General features: G+C 38.7%; 1 protein-coding gene across 7 annotated transcripts in view; it reads left to right on the top strand.

The window, feature by feature from the left end:
- Positions 1-19,360, top strand: part of LMO7 (LIM domain 7) — a 224,550-nt gene that overhangs the window by 140,320 nt on the left and 64,870 nt on the right. For all 7 annotated transcript variants that reach the window (XM_031934937.1, XM_023186169.1, XM_031934938.1 and 4 more), the window contains 3 exons: positions 13,527-13,557; positions 14,763-14,876; positions 18,808-19,006. In XM_031934937.1, the coding sequence (XP_031790797.1) occupies positions 13,527-13,557; positions 14,763-14,876; positions 18,808-19,006 (344 nt within the window). The remainder of the gene's footprint in view (positions 1-13,526; positions 13,558-14,762; positions 14,877-18,807; positions 19,007-19,360) is intronic.

Raw genomic sequence — 19,360 nt, 5'->3', positions numbered from 1 at the left:
ATCAGGAGTAGGTGTTTCATTTTCTTTAGCCAAATGATCCTCATATGCTGTGAATAGACTTTTAGGTCAGATCAACTTGGGCTTGAATTATAACAATATAATACAGGTGACTTCTGGAAAATTGCTTAATCTCATTACGCTTCAGTCTCACCTCTGTAAAATGTGAATAACACTGAATATAGAACTGCATTGGTCATAAAATTAGGCTGCATGTGAAATGTGTAGGGCAATGCTGGTATAGTACTTGTGTTTGTTTTCTGTTGCCACTATAACACATGACCACAAATTTAGTGGCTTAACACGTGCACACTTACTCTCTTAACAATTCTAGATGTCATGTCTAAAATGAGTCTCATTAAGGGGCTAAAAACAAGGAGTCAGCAGGGTTGGTTTCTTCTTGCAGCTCCAGGGGAGAATCCACTTCTTTCTCTCACTTCTTGGGATAGTCAAGCATTCCTTGGCTTCTGGCTACCGCACCGCTCCAATCTCTGCCTCTGTGGTCACAATCCCTTCTCCTCTACAACAGTGGAGTCTCCCTCTTCCTCCCTCTCATAAGGACACTTGTGATTATGTTTAGAACCCACTGGGATACTCCAGGATGCCTCTCCATCTGAAGATCTTTAATCACGTTTGTAAAGTCCTTTTTGCCATATAGGGTAACATTCACAGGTTCCAGGGATTAGGAAGTAGACCTTGGTGGGAGTGGGGTCATTATTCAACCTCCCGCTGAACTCAATAAATTATCAGTATTTTAAAGTGTGAAGTAGGAACAAAGAATTCGAAATGGAATCTTTTTCTCAAGCTAAGAAAACCATTTGTGGTGGCACAGCATGGATTATTCACATACAGAATATTTTATGCCCAGATGTATTTTATAGCATGTATATAACAATTTTGGAATGCATAAAAATGGCATCTAAAATGTGTAATATTGATAATTGCTTAAATAAGGCCCAGCTGAGGGAGCAGGTTCATCTAAGTTGGTTACACTTGCTGTAAATATTTTGCAATATCATTGTGATGGATAAAATGAAGATCTGATGGGTTTCTTTTTTTTGATACAGGGTCTCGCTCTGTTGCCTAGGCTGACGTGTGCAGTGGTGGGATTTCGGCTCACTGTAACCTCTGCCTCCTGGGTTCAATTGATCCTGCCACCTCAGCCTCCTGAGTAGCTAGGACTACAGGCTGCACCACCATGCCCAGCTCATTTTTGTATTATTAGTAGAGAAGGGGTTTCACCATGTTGGCCAGGCTGGTCTGGAACTTCTGACCTCAAAGTGATTACCCCACCTCAGCCTCTCAAAGTGCTAGGAATACTGGCATGAGCCACCCTGCCGGGCCAGATACATCATTTCCTGCCACTTTGTATCTGAGAACTTGGATGAGTTTTTTTCCAAGGTAGCAAGGATGGTGAGCTCTTGGCTCTACTAAATTGTAATTCTTCTAGCATTTAGTATATATGTTTGCTGAGTATCTATTAATGGTTTAGCTCTGAGGTAGGTATTGCCCTTTGGTCTGATAGTATGTTTTTCATTAACTTCTTAGGTGTGTAGTCTTTGCTTGTCTGTTTGCTTTGCTCATATATTTAATACCTTTTCTAGGTTACAGTCTTTAAGTGAGCCTTTCAGCTAATTTTAGACCCCTGGGAACCTCAAGTCTGCTTTATCTGATGAGTGGAGTTAGCTAAATTCTGAGATCCTCTGAAACAGTGGTTCTCACCCATGGGAAATTTTGTACCCCCCTTCCCTCGGCCCCATGACATTTGACAATATCTGGAGACATTTCTGATTTTCATGCCTGGGGCCAGGGAGTGGCCATGGTATCTAGTGGGTAGAGGTCAGGCATACTGCTTAACATCCCACAATGCATAGCACAATTTCCCCCCGAAGCAGACAATTATGAGGTTCAAAATGTTAATATTGCTGAGGTTGAGAAACCTTGGTCTAAAATTTTATTATCTCGATTAACCTTTGGCATAAATCAAATTGTGAAAAATTTAGTGTGTTGTATCTTGGGATTGTGCCAGTAAACACGAGATAAAGAGGCTTTTGTGGAGCAGGCAATATTTAGGACTAGAGTGATTTATGACGTAAAACTTGAGGGTTTGGAATCTCATTTGGGGAGGGTACTGATTTTCCTCATGGTTGAAAATTAAAATTTTGAAACAAGTCTCACTTATAGGCAGGGTAGAATAATTTATTTTTAAGTAATATGTAGACTTCTGAATGTATTGCATGCATACATAGTTTGGCATGCATTATTTTGACCAGGATTCATATCACACAGCACATTTAATATATATTAAATCACAGCTAAGGAATAGGTGCAGTGATAACTTACAAACAACAATTTACATCAGCTTATGCTTTACAGAGAACTTCCATGTGCATCAGAAAGGAAACAAGTATTTCTGTGCTAGGCATTTAAATATGTTTAATTTCTACAAAACCTAAAGGTAGATATTATCTTTATTTTTTAAGATAATAAAATGTAACTTCAGGAAATTAACAGATTTTTTCTATTTACTCTTGTACATGCCTGCTTTGTAATCTTGTTTATTTTCAGTTGATAGATATTTGTTTTGCAGAAATCTTACTTATAAGGACCCAGCAGTGGTAAAGTACAGGAAATGGATACTGTACTGTTGATCTCTCAGTATGAGAATTGATGATATTTCATTTACTTGTAAGTCTTTTAAAAAGTGCTTCGGCAATATTTTATTTGTGAAATTCTATAGTGTGTTGTATGTACAGGATAGTGGAAAATATCTAAATTTTGTCAGAAAAAAATGGCAGTAGGGAACTTCTACCATTGTCTTGGGGTGACAGATTTAGAAGCAAATTATTGGCAACAGGGTTTGAATCAATACTTTGAGAAAAAAAATGAGTTATAGTTCAGGATATTATAAAAATAACTTTTTGGGATTAAGAAGGAAGTAATTTATTTTAAAAATATAGTATGGTAGAAAATATTTGTGATTACACTCATACTATTAATAAAACAGGGTCTTGGGAAAGTCTATGAATCACATCAAACCTTAATAGTTTTGTAACCTTGGGAAAGTTTCTTAAGCTTTTGGAGTTGCAGTTTCCTAATTTCAAAATCATTGCATTGTTGTGTGGATTAAAGGAGATAATGTAGAATATGCAACATAATAATTGATATAAAATGATTAATAAAGGCAATTATTACAACTATTATATTACATAATTAAGTATAAAGTAGGACTTAAACAGATCACAACTAGAAAACAGTTCATTAATACTAGTGCCCTTAAGATTTTTAAACTGTTCGTCAAAAAAATAATTTTTTCAAAGTGTAAGTAAAATAAGTCTTTGTTATAGGACTTCTCATAATTTTAATTTGCTAGTGTGTGTATTCAAGAGGACAGCATAGAATTAGTACTCTTAAAAATGTTTTGACCTTCAGACCTATTAAAATGTTGCGAGTTTCTCCTGTTAAATGGTACAGTTTGAGAAACAGTTGGATGAAAACATATAACCAGGCAACTTTATTTTTATTCCAATATCATGATCCTAAAAGCTAACAGATTTATATTATCAAATTTTATATTGGTTTTGAGCATGGGGTCAAATCTGGAAGGACACCTGAAATGTCTAGTTTAATATTCTTTTAAGTTGTATCTTCAGGAATATCAGTGGTTTGGAGAAGATTTTTGTTGATGTTAATACTCATCTCTACTCTTTGTCCTCCTTTGAAGAGAAGTCACTAGTAATTTAGTAATTGTGTGTGTGGTGTGAATGTGTGTGTGAGATGTCAAGATGGGTAAGAAGATGATCCACTAGTTCATCCTCACCCCTCATCTGCTCCACCTCTCAATAGCACTGTTGGCTCTGCCTAGTCTCAACATCTTTACATTATTGTGTGGTTTAAAGGACATAATGTAGAATAGCCCAGATAATGATTGATATAAAGTGTCTGTGTCTTGCTTGCCTGTGCTGTGGTGGTCACTCCTGCCACTCTGGGTGTCCCTTCTGTTGGCCTTGCTGGTTTCTCCCCTACTTCTTAACCCTTAAGTGTTGGGTTTGTGAGGAGGGTTCAATCCCTGGACTGCTTCTCTCTCTCTCTACTTCGTTTCTTTTGTTTCTTTTTTTTTTTTTGAGACGGAGTCCCGCTCTGTCACCCAGGCTGGAGTGCGGTGGCACAATCTCGGCTCACTGCAAGCTCCGCCTCCCGGGTTCACGCCATTCTCCTGCCCTCAGCTTCCCGAGTAGCTGGGACTACAGGCTGCGCCACCACGCCCGGCTAATTTTTTTTTTTTCTTTTTTTTTGGTATTTTTAGTAGAGATGGGGTTTCACTGTGTTAGCCAGGATGGTCTGGATCTCCTGACCTTGTGATCTGCCCATCTCGGCCTCCCAAAGTGCTGGGATTGCAGGCGTGAGCCACCGCCCCCGGCCTCTCTCCACTTATTTTCTAGGTGATTCCATTCAGTCTTATGAGGTTATATTTCATCTCTATGCTGACAACTCCACTGATTATGTCTCTAGTCTAAATTTCCACCTTGAGTATCTTATTTGAATGTCTAATTACCAAGTTAACTACTCAACATTTTTACGTTAAGCGTTTCACACTTAACATGTCTAAAACCAAAGCCTATTGTTTTCATTGCTGCAGTTACCTAGCATTGTCACCTTTTAAACTGTTTGGAAAATCAGTTTAAAAATCTTAAGGACATAGTATCAATGAAGTGTTTTCTGGTTGTGATCTGTTTAAGTCCTACTTTATACTTAATTATGTAATACAATAATTGCCTTTATTAATCACAGGAGAAAAATCATGTGTAAGTTTATTTGGTTGACATCTAGTCGCTCCCTCAACACATTTTATATAACCGAATGTCATAACTCCATTTAATAAACAGATCATACATCGTGGATACTAAATTCTGTATTCAGTAGTCACCTTAACATGCACTCTGTTTCTGGTTTACCATCTAACGAGGAGAGATACTTGTGAGTCTCAGTTGTGAAGTCAGCTTTATGTAGTAACAGGCATTTTACAAAAAGTAGAAAAGAAGCATTATGAGTCTCTGGTTGAGAGGGTTGGGGATTAAACCTACCTTTCGGCTCCTGCAGCGGCACTCCTCTGTTGTGTTACTTAAGTGGGACTGTGTGCCGGTGTCTTTGAATGCATGTGTGTGTTGTTTGTTTCTCTTCAAGTGAAACGGTGCTATTCTTAGTAATGTGTGGGAGAGCTGTGAAATTTAATAACAAATTATTTTTAACAAGAGGGTACTTATTCACTTGTCAAGATTGGAATAAGCATTATGTTGCTATGGCAAAGTGTTGAATTTCTAAGTTTTTCCTCAAATAAGTAAGTACAGAAATTGTCAGGTTCATGTATTTGGGCTCACTAATTGTCTCCGGGGATGATGTTATTTTCTCAAGTGTCACTTTAATAGTTTCCACAATGATTATAGCGTGTTTGTAGCAATGGCAGATTAAAACCAATGAGTCACACGCCTCTAACGTCACTGAGAGGTTGTCAAATGGAATGCGGCTTCATTTTTAGGAATGAAGGTGGGAGGGAAGGAGAAAGGTTCTGTTTCTTACTTTTCTTTTTAATGCAGCTTGCTTTTTTTGAGAGAAGGAAAGAAGTGAAATAATCTAAGAATTCATCTTCAACTTGTTTTATTCACGTATCTCTTTTGTTTGACACAGTGATGAGAGAATAGTGATTGCACTTTTCTCTGTTTTAAATAATGTGATGGATGAGCTTCCATTAATAGAACAATAGAACCTCATTTAGTGGAACAAGAAGCCAGTACCTGATGTATTCCTAAATTCCTTTTTTGATTCTTAGGTTTTGAAGAGCAATGACCCCTTCCCTTAGAGACAGTGGTATTAGAAATTATTTTCTCATTATGTCTCCTAAAATTTCACTTAGTACATTTAGGGTTTCTTATGACACCTACACTTTTCTCCCATTTGGAGATAGACTGGCTTGTTGCGTATATGAAAATGAGGTCAGGAGTTTGAGACCAGCCTGGCCAACATGGTGAAACCCCATCTCTACTAAAAATACAAAAAATTAGCCGAGTGTGGTGGCGGGTGCCTGTAATCCCAGCTGCTTGGGAGGCTGAGGCAGGAGAATCACTTTACCCTGGGAGATAGAGGTTGCAGTGAGCTGAGATCATACCATTGCACCAGCCTGGACAAAAAGAGCAAAACTCTGCCAAAAAAAAAAACCAAAAAAACAAAAAACAACCCACTGCTCTGTCCTCAGAAAAACTTCTGCTTTGAATTTTCCCTACTGTCTCCCACTGCCACACATGCATCCGCTCTTGCCCCAGACATATCTTACATATTTAAACCAGATGTAGTCCATATACTTTTTCTTCCTGTGACTGCTTATGAAATCATGATTCAGGGCCTCATTTCTTGATTTTTTTTAAAAGTTGTGAACAGGTGGCCAAACTGCATAAGCAACAACTGGAGAGCAGAGATTACTTAGTGGCTTGGAGAGGAACCAAGTATCTCGTGAGCCTAGCTCTTCTAATATCAGTCCAGTTTCCCAAGAGGCAACTCCCAGGTCAGCTGTTGCCACCCAGGGCAGGGCAGGGCTGGAACTGACTTTTGAAGGGTTGGGTCCGTAGGAAGAATCCACGCCTTGCTCTGGGAAGTGGACTCAGGAAGTAGAGGCCTGGGGACAGAATCACTCATGAGTTGCAGTTGTTCTGGGCAACAAAGCAAGGCGGATACTTATTCTGGTAGCAGGGTGGAGTTTGAACTGGGCAATTACCTCTGCTCGAGCCCTAAGAATTTCAGATTCCCTATTAACCACAGAGGCATGGGCTGGAAGCTGGGTGTGGGGGCAGGTGAGTTCAAACTTCTTACCTTTTCTATTAGGATATGGATAAATCTTCCCCGGAGATTCTTTCGACAAAAGCATTCCCACTCTGTCAACAATTCCAGCTTGAGCTTTTAATCGTACATGTTTCCCTGTATAATGATTCAGTCAGAAAACTGTATTTGATCTTAAACAAGGTTGGCTTGGACAGGATAGGGGCTGGGATTTGGGGAGAAGAGATGATTTTGGAACATAAAGAATTCAACTCCTAGGAGGTTATGTTATTCAGGCAGAGCACGGGGAGATCAGGCCTTCCAATGTTGCAAATGAGAATGCTGGTACCTTGAGGAAGAGGGGTACTAAGACATGCGAGAGGAACACAGAGCAGTGGGATTCTGTGGCAAATTCTATGAAGCTTTACTCCCATGTGGGGAAAAATTTCTTCCGTCTGTCTTGGCCCCGATCTGCTGAGCTGGTTCTGTGAGTGGCTTTGGTAGCTCATATGTGAACATTTAAATGCTTGGCTGTTCTTAGCTAGACCTTTGATGGACTCTGGGATACAACCATGTGGCCAGCGTGGCTCCAGCTCCCTGCTGTCGGTGCCCACACGCAGACTCCTTAGAGTACGCTCCAAACATACTCTGGGGAAGGCGATGCTGGGTGCATGTGCATGGGCCCAGAGTTAGCTCCTTGGATAAACAGAAGGTATTTGGAAATATTTTTGATGCAGCTCTAGCCCCAGAACATAACTGGCTGGTGCACTGTGGTAAAACTAGAATCTCATCCATTAGCACCTTATTCCCAAACTCGATCATAAATGAAGGTAGATTTTGGCTGTGTAGGCACCTTTTTCCTCAGATTTTGGAAAATTTAAGGGTATTTGGCTAAGGCAGGCCCTGGTAAACCAAGGATGTGTGGGGAGGGCTGGCTTGGGGCCAACATGGAAGTTTGGACAATGATAATACCATGCCAGTGTGCCTTGCTCTTGGTTTAACCTTCTAGATATTATTTCTTACCCTTGTTTAAAGCCTTCCATGGCAAAAGGGCAAGGAAAGTATAACATAAAAGAGTGCCTTGAATTATTCTTCACAGAAATTTCTCTTCTGAGGAGGAAAACTGTGTGTGGGGGGTGGAAGGGGTGGAGTTGACTGTCCTCCAGACACTGCCCTGTCCCCTGGTAGTTTGGTTGAGGTGGATAATTTTAAGGAATGGCCTTGAATTGTCTCACTCACTTGTTCTGCTTTGATTAAGCATTCTTTAAATCTCACACTAAAGCCCAGTGAGGCTGGTACTGTTGTTCCAATTTTACAGGCGAGGCTTTGGAGACAGTGAAGTGATGCAATCAAGTTCTCACAGCTAGTGGAAGTGCAGCCGGAATTTACGCACTGGAGGTCTGAACCCTAAAGTCCTGCACTCGACCAAGCTTCTTGCTCAGGGAAGGACCCAGTCTGGGATCCCTGAAGAGCCACAGCATCTGTGTGGACATTCCCCGCCGCCCCCCCCCCCCCCCCCCCGGTCCTTTGGTTAGAAATAATAGTTCCTGATTGATTTGCTACTAGTATTTTAAAACCTTTGGATAAAGAAAAGAGAATCAGACCTAGAGCTTCCTGGTTCTAAGGCAACATAGTAGCAGTTAGGATAAGATGATTACGGCTGGATGAGTTCACCTGAGAGCTTGGGGCTCCCTTGTTCCTACTCTCTGGCAGAAAGCTCAGATGTCCATGGTGAGCTTATAGTTTCTGGCCCTTTGCCAGGAAGCAAAGGAATCATCAGAGCTATTCCATTAATAGAGTGGAATATTATATCTATGCTGTATTTGCTATTTCTTAAATATTAAACATTTAAAAGTTAATGTATGATCCAAGTATAGAGTAAGGGCTATGAACATACCCAAGACAGGTATTTTTTTGCAACTATTAATATTTCATATCTACCCTTATTTTTTTTTTTCTCGAGATGGAGTTGCTCAGGCTGGAGTGCAGTGGCGTGATCTACCCATTTTTAATGCAGATTTGGGTTTCAGTGCAGGTATGGGTTCTCTGGGCTCTGTCTTTCAGAGCTCTGTTAGGAAGCTTTTTCATCACATAGACCAGCATGGAAGCTTTGTATTCAGTCCTTTGAAGTTTGTACAAAGCACTTTGATCTTTGTTTCTGTATCTGTTTTTTGGAGGGATTATTGATTTGATTCTAAAGAATTCCATTTTATTGCAATTTAAAGATAACAGCTTAGTAAGAAGCATAATTATGAGTATCAATACAATTTGAGTCAAAATTGGACATATTTTAAGTAGGTTAATGCAATTTAATTGTTCTCTGACATTGTATGAGTATTTATTGTCCCCTGAGCTTTTATCATTTCAGGCTTTTTCTTGCTAATTTACATTTCTATAGGTTAAATAAACTATTTAACCAGAGTTTGAGAGCATCTGTGTGCCATGTACTGTGCGAGGCATTTTTAATCAAATATTTTTATGTGCTTGCCAAGTGGTAGACCCTGTCTTAAGGCAGTTGGAATATGGCAGTGAACAAAATCACAAAAGTTTTTGAATTCAGGTAGAGGAGAGGAAAAAAATGCATAGAGTAGATGGTTATAAATACAAAAATAAAGCATGGATGAGAGATTGGGTGTGTCAGGTGGGCTAGTTGCAATTCTAAATATTGGGGCCTAGTGATGGGCCTTGCTGTCACATAGCTTCCAGCCTTGTAATAATTCTTTGTTCAAAGAATTGTTGTTCTTTGATCATAGTGTAGAGTAAGGGCTATCAACATACCCAAGATAGGTATTTTTTGAAACTATTAATATTTCATCTGTACCCATTTTTATTGTAGATTTGGGTTTCAATGCAGGTATGGGTTCTTCTGCCTCTCCACTCCCCCCTCCCCCCGTCTCCCCTCTGCCCTCTCCCCCCGTGTCCCCCTGTCTTCTCTCTTCCCCCTCTCCCCCAACCCTGCCCCTTTCCTCTCCTCTCTTCTCTTCGTTTTTTTGAGACAGCGTCTCACTTTGTCGCCCAGGCTGGAGTACAGTAGTGTGGTCATAGGTCACTGCAGCCTTGAATTCCTGGGTTCAAGAGATCCTTCTGTCCTCAGCCTCCCAAGTAGCTGGAACTATAGGCATGTGCTACTGTGCCTAGCTAATTTTTACATTGTTTAAGAGACAGGGTCTTGCTATGTTTTCCAGGCTGTTAATTTTAGGCTCCTGGACTCAAGCGATCCTCCCATCTAGGTGTTTCAAAGTGTTGGGATTACAGGAATGAGCCACTGTGCCTGGCTTGTTTCTTGATGAACACTTCACCATTAGAAGGAAATGCCCTTCTAATCTACTGAAACAGAGCGCATTATCCCTACTTTGTCCAGAAGGAAACCAAAGCTTTGAAAGTCAAGTAAATTGCCAAATGAACACAGTGAGACCCAGATCCGACTCCAAAGCCCATGCACTTAAAGATGGTGTCAGACCATGTCAACTTTGGACATATTTGTTATAGAAGAATTTTCCAACTTTGGAGCTAAGGCTGTCTTATATTTCATTCTGAGGTGTTGTGCAGTCAGGTGGCTGGTTCATGGAGTGTGTGTGTTACCTGTGTTACTGTGAACTTCCCCTTCACCATTGCAGTAGTTCTATTTTAAAGGACTTTGGGTTATGCCCTGTGGCCACATGACAGGCAAAGGAGCTGCTTGGTTACCGACTTCCATGCAGTGGGATACATTTGTATGTGAGAGAGTAAACTCTGTTTACTCCAGCAAATCATTGACTACTTGAATTCCTGGCATTGCATTTCAGAGATAGGACACTAATTTGGCTGGTCCATGTATCATGTCCAAGAGCATATTATAAATGCTCATATTTAGAAGTGAATGTAAAGTGAGTAAAAGGTAATAATGGAAAGGTCACTGCTTATTGTGTTTATCACAGAATAGGACATCTCTTGTATTTCCAATGATTGTTTTATCATGATAAAAAGTGAAAAGTAAATGTGTGTGTTGGATTAGAAACCTTTATGAGGACTGTGGAAATGAGGTCAGGGGTTCAAGAGAGCTCTGTTTTTCCTTCTGCCTTGAGTGTGCTTATGATCAAAGTGGGAGGATGTTCAGCCCAGTGCATTCTTTGTCTTGGGCATTGATGGTTCTTCTGTGCTGTGGCTAATTTAATGTTTGACATGTGTATGTTGGTTATCAGTCTAAAAAAGGGGCTATATATTTGCAACTCTGCTATTTTTTGTTGTCAGTTTCTAGTGACTTTCCCCACTTACTACTTCTAAGTTAAAGTGCTGGGTTGTTTGTTTGAGATGGAGTCTTGCTCTTGTCGCCCAGGCTGGAATGCAGTGGCGCAATCTCAGCTCACTGCAACCTCCGCTTCCTGGGTTCAAGCTGTTTTCCTGCCTCAGCCTCCTGAGTAGCTGGGATTACAGGCACCGACCACCACGCCCGGCTAATTTTTGTCCTTTTAGTAGAGGCGGGGTTTCCCCATGTTGGCCAGGCTGGTCTCGAACTCCTGACCTCAGGGGATGTGCCTGCCTCAGCCTTCCAAAGTGCTGGGATTACAGGCATGAGCCACTGCACCCAGCCAATGCTGTGGATTTTTATAAGATAATTTTCTTTTTACTCAGGAGATAAGCTATGGTTTGAGCACATGGGCTGTGGAATTTATTCTACTTGTTTACTTTTTTGAAGGGTAATATACAGAAAAGTATACATATTATAAATGTACAACGTAAATGCTTTTTGGAAACTGAGCACACCTAGGTAGCCAGCTTCCAGATTGAAGCATAAACAGTTGGCATCCTAGTGCCCCATCCTCTTCTAATCTCTTCTGTCATTCTCTTCCTGCAAGGGTTACCACTGTCCTGACTTCTAACAGCATTTTTTTGTTCAGCCTGTCTTTGTACTTTATATGAATAGAATAATGCAACCTGTACTCTTTTACATTTGGCTTCTTTTTCTTTCCATTATTTGAGAGGTTGAACTTGTGGTTGAATGTAGTTGAAGGTTATTTTCATTGCCATATGATATTTCATTATGTGGATATGCCATAATTTATCTATTATAATGTTAAAGACATCGACCCTGCTTCTAGTTTTTGTTGTGATGAATAGTACCGTGATAAGCATTCTTGTATATAACTTTTTGTTAACATATGTAAGCGTTTATGTTGGATGTATACCTAGGAATGGAATTATTAGGTTGTATAATACCAATGTATTTAGCTTGAATACATATTACCAAGTGACTTAAGAGTTTAAGTAGTTGTACCAATTTACATTTCCATCAGTAGTGTGAGAGTTCATGAATTTCATTGTTGAGATGTTGTTTTGGGAGGTGGGTGAGAGGTGCATGCTATTCTTAGGTTCATTTCAGTACATGTTTGTTTTCTGGAAAGGAATGGTCTTAGTTGCTTTGTTCATTCTTTGAAAGTTAAGTTAAAAATTTGTCTCTGTGTACTCACATTCTCCTTTTATTTTTTCTTTGTATATATGAATATATATGTGTTTTATGTTGATGTCTTCTACATGCATATATAGATGTGTGTATATTTTATCTTGAAATATACTACTGTACTGTTAGACTGGACAGGCCACTTAGAAGCTTTCTCACTCAGGCTTCTACAAGTCTCTGAATTCACACTGATCCTGCTTAAGTGTCTCTAATGAGGGGAAGTGCTTTCTTTTTAGGATGACCCATCCCTTTGTGAAGAAGCATTTTGTTGCTTCTTCAACACTGTGGTGACATCTGCCTCTTTTTAACTTCTCCCATAAGTATCATGCCCTTTCATATGTGAGCAAAAAACCCATGATTCTTATAATACAGTGAAGTTTCTTCAGGCAGAGGTTCATGGCTGTTTTATAAACTGCCACTTTTCAACATTTGCAGGGTCAAAGTCTCTGAGCAGTTTGCTCTGGAGAACTTGGATTAAAAACCTTATGGATGATGGAAAAAAAAAAACCTCAGTGCAAAGTCGCTTTTATTTTTCTTTGTGTATGTTTTTTGTTTTTTTGTTTGTTGTTGTTGTTGTTGTTGTTTTGAGATGGAGTCTTGCTCTGTCGCCCAGGCTGGAGTGCAGTGGCCCAATCTCGGCTCACTGCAAGCTCTGCCTCCTGGGTTCACACCATTCTCCTGCCTCAGCCTCCTGGGTAGCTGGGACTACAGACGCCCGCCACCACGCCCAGCTAATTTTTTTTATTTTTAGTAGAGATGGGGTTTCACCGTGTTAGCCAGGATGGTCTCAATCTCCTGACCTCATGATCTACCCGCCTTGGCCTCCCAAAGTGCTGGGATTACAGGTGTGAGCCACCACATCCGGCCTTTTTGTGTTTTTAAGGTTTTTTTCCCCCATTTCCCAGTTTTTCTTTCATGAACACACTGATTCCCCCTCATTGGGTTTAAACTTTGTTTAAGAAGGAAATACGAAAAATGCATATAACGTATTTAAAAATTAGACTAAAACGAATAAAATGAAAAAACAGCACTGCTTTTTATAGAAAACTGACAATTATATTAATGAATATCATTGAATACAGAAAATCAATGCATTACACTTTTGTTGAATCAATGAATATGGAAAAATTCTTCTGATGGAGATAATATGAGCTCTAAGAGATTTGAACTTCCATGTGATATTAATATTCATAGAACTTTAGAATAAAAATGAGTTTTTTTCTAGCTATAATTAATAATTTAAGGTTCACGGATATGACCTAATAGATATTTTCTTTCTTTACAGGCAAGAAGAGACTGATAGGAGAGTGAAAAATGTAAGATACATTTACCTTAATGTAGCATTATAAGTGGTTTTCACTTCCATGTTCTGTAAGAAGGCAGTGAATCTAAAAGTATACTCTACATCTCTTTTCTAATTAAATTTTTGGTTACAAACCAATCAGTTACAAACAGTAGATATGTTTAAATATATGTATTACAATATATGGTTAGATTGTTCAGCTCCCACTTATAAGGGAGAACATGTGGTATTTGGTTTTCTGTTCCTCCATTAGTTTGCTGAGGATAATGGCTTCCAGCTCTGACCATGTCCCTGCAAAGGACACGATCTTGTTTCTTTTAATGGCTGCATAGTATTCCAGAGCTGAACAATGAGAACTCCTGGACACAGAGAGGGGAACAACACACATTAGGGTCTGTCGGGTGATGAGGGGAAGGAGAGCCTCAGGATAGATAGCTAATGCATGTGGGACTTAATAGCCAGGTAATAGGTTGATAGGGGCAGCAAACCACAATGGCACACGTTTACCTATGTAACAAACCTGCACATCCTGCACCTGTATCCCAGAACTTAAAATAAAATAAAATTTAAAAGCATTTGGTTAGAGTGGTATAAGAGGATAGGTTACATTTAGGAAGCTGTTTGTTATGTGTTAGTAATATGCTAAAGGCAAGTAAACATATTTTAAGATTTTTATGGGAGTAAATAGGAAACTACCAATTTAGACTTTAAGGAAAAGCACTGAATGTTTAAGGGCTCTGGGTAATTGATCAATGTAGACTCATACGTCTTACAATATTTTATGGAAATTGCAAGAATATCTAAAAATGTTGCAGCTTTATTAAAAAGTTTAACATCCTTATTAAGGAAGCTGAGAATTATTGATGTTTAGGTGATCATTCTGTAAGTTCAATGAAAAAATATTGATTGCTTTCAAAGTTTCATTTGTGTTTTATTTTTTTCCCTCTTCATATATACTAGTAGAGTATATGCATGATTACCTTTTGGAGTCTGGACTTTTGGTCTAAGAACTTGCTCAGAGACAGGAAAATTTAGCAAGAAAAATTAAGATTTTTAATGCCTTTCCCCTTTCCCATAAACTTAAAAGAAAGTCTACTTTTCACCCACAGAGTAATATGTGCTATCATTTATCTACAGTACTCACCTACATTTGAGCTTGCACTTGGTTGCTAATCGACTGATCTTGTTATTCATGGATTTATTTTCTTTTTTTTTAAGGTTTTGATAACATTGTACTGGCTGGGAAGAAAAGCACAAAGCAACCCATACTATAATGGTCCCCATCTTAATTTGAAAGCGTTTGAGAATCTTTTAGGACAAGCTCTGACGAAGGTAAGTAAACTACATCTGTGTGAGATTACTGCTGTAATACAGTATCACTACTTTCCCTTCCTCCTCTCTTCTTCTTCTCCTTCTCCTCTACAACAAATATGGCAACTCCGACTCTCTTTGTCCCACTCTCGATTGGACTGAGTAAAGAGGAATGTTACTCATTTACTGGCTTTATATGCTGCCATCAAGGAGTGAGTTGGATCTAATCCAGAGCAATTTCCAAGGTAGAGAGACTTGCTTACCTTTTAATCTATGTAATTTGATGACACATGCATTGGTTTCCTTCCTTACACACTTTATGTAGCTTAAGTATTTGTATACTCATTGTAAACTCAACCTGTAGTAGAGAGGTGCTTCCTGGACTGTTAACACGCATGGAATTTACTCAATTTCTTTGTAGTAGTGTATTCTTACCATAAATGATAGTCTTTAATGCTCACACTTTCATATCCCCACAATTCTACCATGTTGCCTCTGTTTCCTAAAGAGTAGGACATGGTGTTAACTGGAACTTGATATAAGGTTTTTAAGTTAGAATCCTTTGTTTTATACACATTTCTAGTCATTCATATTTTGGAATCAATGTGACAGCCTTTTGAATGCTTGAGGACTATTTGCAGAGAGCCAAGTGCCAGAACTGACCGTAGTTCTGCCAAATCTTCATTTATAAGATCCACATGGGAAAAACGAATTTCTCTGGGTAGGGGTATTTATTCAGGAAAATTTGTAGGACTCTGGAGAGCCCTTTTGTGTAGTCACAATTGTATTTCATCATCTAATTAGTAGTCATTGCTTCATGGGTTTCTCTAATGGTTAAATGATACCACACCAGTAAGGCATTTAGCATTAGTCTCTAGCACATTGTAAGGTTGCAATAAATATTAGTTGCTGTGATTGAAAGAAATTTTAGGCCAGGATGAACATGATAACGTTGGCTTGCACCTACCCTGATCTTTAAATAATTTTGCCTGAGCCCAGCCACATGTATTATAGCAAGAGGTGGGATTATAGAGCCTAGAAGATACAGGTATTCCTGTTCATCACCAAAATGTAAGGAGTCAATAACACTCTATTCAAATTCCTTGAATAAGTTAATTCAGGAAATAGCTGAGATATAACATGCATACACATTGTACTAAGTGTTGGGAAAACACTCATGAGAGATTACCTAACCTCATAAAGCACAATTGTCTAAGATAGGTAAGCATATTGGTCACTGCAATGAAGAATAGTGAGACTCTAATGGAGGAATCTCAGGGGGCTTTGAGCATGGGGAGAACCTTGCCTTACAGTTATTTCAGCTAATAACACTTTTGGTTAAAACCTATGTGAGATACTGGGCACAGTGACTCACACCTGTAATCCCAGCACTTTGGGAGGCTGAGGCGGGCGGATCACCCGAAGTCGGGAGTTCGAGACCAGCCTGACCAACATGGATAAACCCCATCTCTACTAAAAATACAAAACTAGCTGGGCGTGGTGGCACATGCCTGTAATCCCAGCTACTTGGGAGGCTGAGGCAGGAGAATCGCTTGAACCTGGGAGGCAGAGGTTGCAGTGAGCCAAGCCTGGGCAACAAGAGCAAAACTGTGTCTCAAAAAAAAAAAAAAAAAAAAAAAAAACGTGTGGGACTTTGGCTTCTGTACTAGGGTTCTCTTTATAGCCTTTGGTCCTTTTAATGACAGTCTGACTTAGGTTGAATAATCCTGGTACAGTGTCTATGCCAGGAATGCTTTATCAAAGACTGTTTCCTGTTACCGGTTTCAAAACCAGAGGAGGTAGATGAAGACCTTATGGTGTATAAAACTATGGTTGTGGTTCCATTCCATTATAATAAAGTAGGGGTAGCTGTTAGAGGCGTGTGACTGTATCATATGTTTTGTATCAGTTCTGTTAAAATCAAAACCAAGGTGTTCATCAGGCATTTCCCATTTAACCGGATAATGCTTAAAAGCTTATATAAAATACCAGTTAAAAAATCGTTGGTGGAAGTTGTAGCACCTCAGTCAGTCATCTTAGAAGTTGGAGGTGACTCATTTTAGTTGACTTGTCAGGGTGCCTCCTTAAAAGCCAGGCACCAGCACCAAAGGTTATTTTATAACTGAAGTGGCTGTCATCAATAACTTTAACATTTATGAGGTCAAATATCTATCTTGAGTTTTGAACTCTGAGGCCTTAACAACTAAGTGTCTAAGAAACCTGACAGATCTAAACACGTACATTTTAAAAAGTCTTTCTGTATTTTGAGAAGCATTTTGGCAGCACCAGCACTAGGCCTGGCTTCCCCATCTGCTTGGAAGTAGCAGGATGTAAGGTAGGCACTAGCATTTTCATGACAGGATGTCGACTCTAATGCCAGGGTGTCAGCGTCTAAAGCACATGAAATCTCCCTGAAATCTGCTAGACCTTTTTGGTGCTCCAAACAGTTGTCAAACAATTGAATCATGAATTGACGGTATTAGATCAAAAGTATGCCTGAGACAGCTGCTAATTATTCACTGCAAACTCTTCCGCTTTTTCATATGTTGAAAATATTTATAATTAAAAATTGAAAGAAGAGTATAACAAATTCTCAGATATGCACCGTCTGGTTCAATTATTACAATTTTCCATACTGGCTTTATCTACATATGTGTTTATCCATCCATCTATGTTTTTACTTAACCATTTTAATATAAACTGCAGGTGTATTTCTCCCCAAATACTCAGTATGCATCTCCTAAGAATATGAATATTCTTCTGTATAGCTACAATGTTTATTATATTTAAGAAAACTTAGATATTCCCCATTATCTAATATTCAGTTGACATTAAAACTTTCATACTTGTCTCCAGCTACTTTTCATAGCACTTTTTATTTTGAATCTTGACTTAATCAAGGTTCACATGTCTCATTGTTAGTAATTACTAGGTTCTTTAAATTGTCTCTGTATTAGTAAGCTCATCTGAAAGTAGCATTTCTGATTTTTACTATGACAAAATTATCTTCACCATATAAAACATTGTAGTTACTAGATACTCATTGATTACAATAAGTCAGGACTACACCATGGACTTTGTAAATTTTACTCACATCCTAATGTTTAAAAAGCCAGGTTATATTTTGTCACTAACATTCACAGAAGAATGTTAGTTAAAAGTGCTTATCTTGAGTAAGTTCTATATAATTCACAAACCTACAGTTAACATCATTTGCAATGTTTCTGTGTATCCTTTATATGAGCCAATAAAAAATTAATATTTTATTTAGGTCCATAGAAAATAAGTTATGTATGTCAGCAAACAAGTATGCTTCCCTTTATTCAACAAGAAGGATAAGCCAGCTGCTAGGACCTTAGAACCAGGTTGTGTAATTAGTGAGAGTACATGAATTCTGTGAAGTTTATGCCCACTTGCTCCTTTTTATTTTTCTGGGGGGAGGGTTAAATAACTTCAGTTGTTAAGGTTTTATGTTATATAAGCCATCACAGATATTTCCTGGAGATAGAGTGAATATAATCTTGCTGATTTATCTCCTTTTGGATGACTAAGTTAAGGTTAGTTTTTCTCTTTGACTCTTTTCACATTTATTGCTAGAGAACTGTAATAACTGAGTTTAGCATTTCAATGTTACTCTATGAACTTTCATTAAACTAGTAATTTTCCTTATTTTTGAATAGAACATATGTACTGGTTTATTAAATAATATTGAATATCTCCTTATTGTTACTTTGAATATTGAATACCTCCTTATTGTGTCAGTTGTGGGGAAACAATTATAAATTTATTTTCTGTTTTTCATCAGCTTTTTTCTGTGTCCGACAGAAACCTCATTGCCTTATATGTCAAATGAAACCCAATTTAAATTAGGCAAACAAGCAAGTAATAACCGATTGATGATATTTTTTGGAAGTTTATTTAACTTACTATTCTTTAAAAAATGTTTCTTTAGGCACTCGAAGACTCCAGCTTCCTGAAAAGAAGTGGCAGGGACAGTGGCTACGGTGACATCTGGTGTCCTGAACGTGGAGAATTTCTTGCTCCTCCAAAGCACCATAAGAGAGAAGATTCCTTTGAAAGCTTGGACTCTTTGGGCTCGAGGTCATTGACAAGCTGCTCCTCTGATATCACGTTGAGAGGGGGGCGTGAAGGTGTGTTGTTTTTTGGCTGTCAGTTTATTTGTTTGCATATCAATGGAGAACCGGGAACAAGAGATAATAGAAAAATGGAGCAAAAACTAGGCAAAAATTTCACTTAGAAGTAGATTTTCGTAGAGACTCAAGTATAACTGGGGGTTTTGTTATTTTTTTCTCCTTAATGATGGTGATAGTTTCATTTTTGAAAAGTTTCATTTCTGGAAAGGACTGGGAGGTGACAGTTAATTGTGACCTGTTTTATCAGTGATCATCTATCCTGGCTCTTCTGTCTCCAGATGCAGGCTTAATTTGTGTTCACGAGTTCTATAAACTGATATATCTAAACATAGAAAGGAATATAAGATTCTG

This window comes from Piliocolobus tephrosceles, chromosome X (genome assembly GCF_002776525.5).
Source record: "Piliocolobus tephrosceles isolate RC106 chromosome X, ASM277652v3, whole genome shotgun sequence".
NCBI classification, from domain to species: Eukaryota; Metazoa; Chordata; class Mammalia; order Primates; family Cercopithecidae; genus Piliocolobus; species Piliocolobus tephrosceles.
This window is presented reverse-complemented; position numbering and strand designations above follow the sequence as displayed.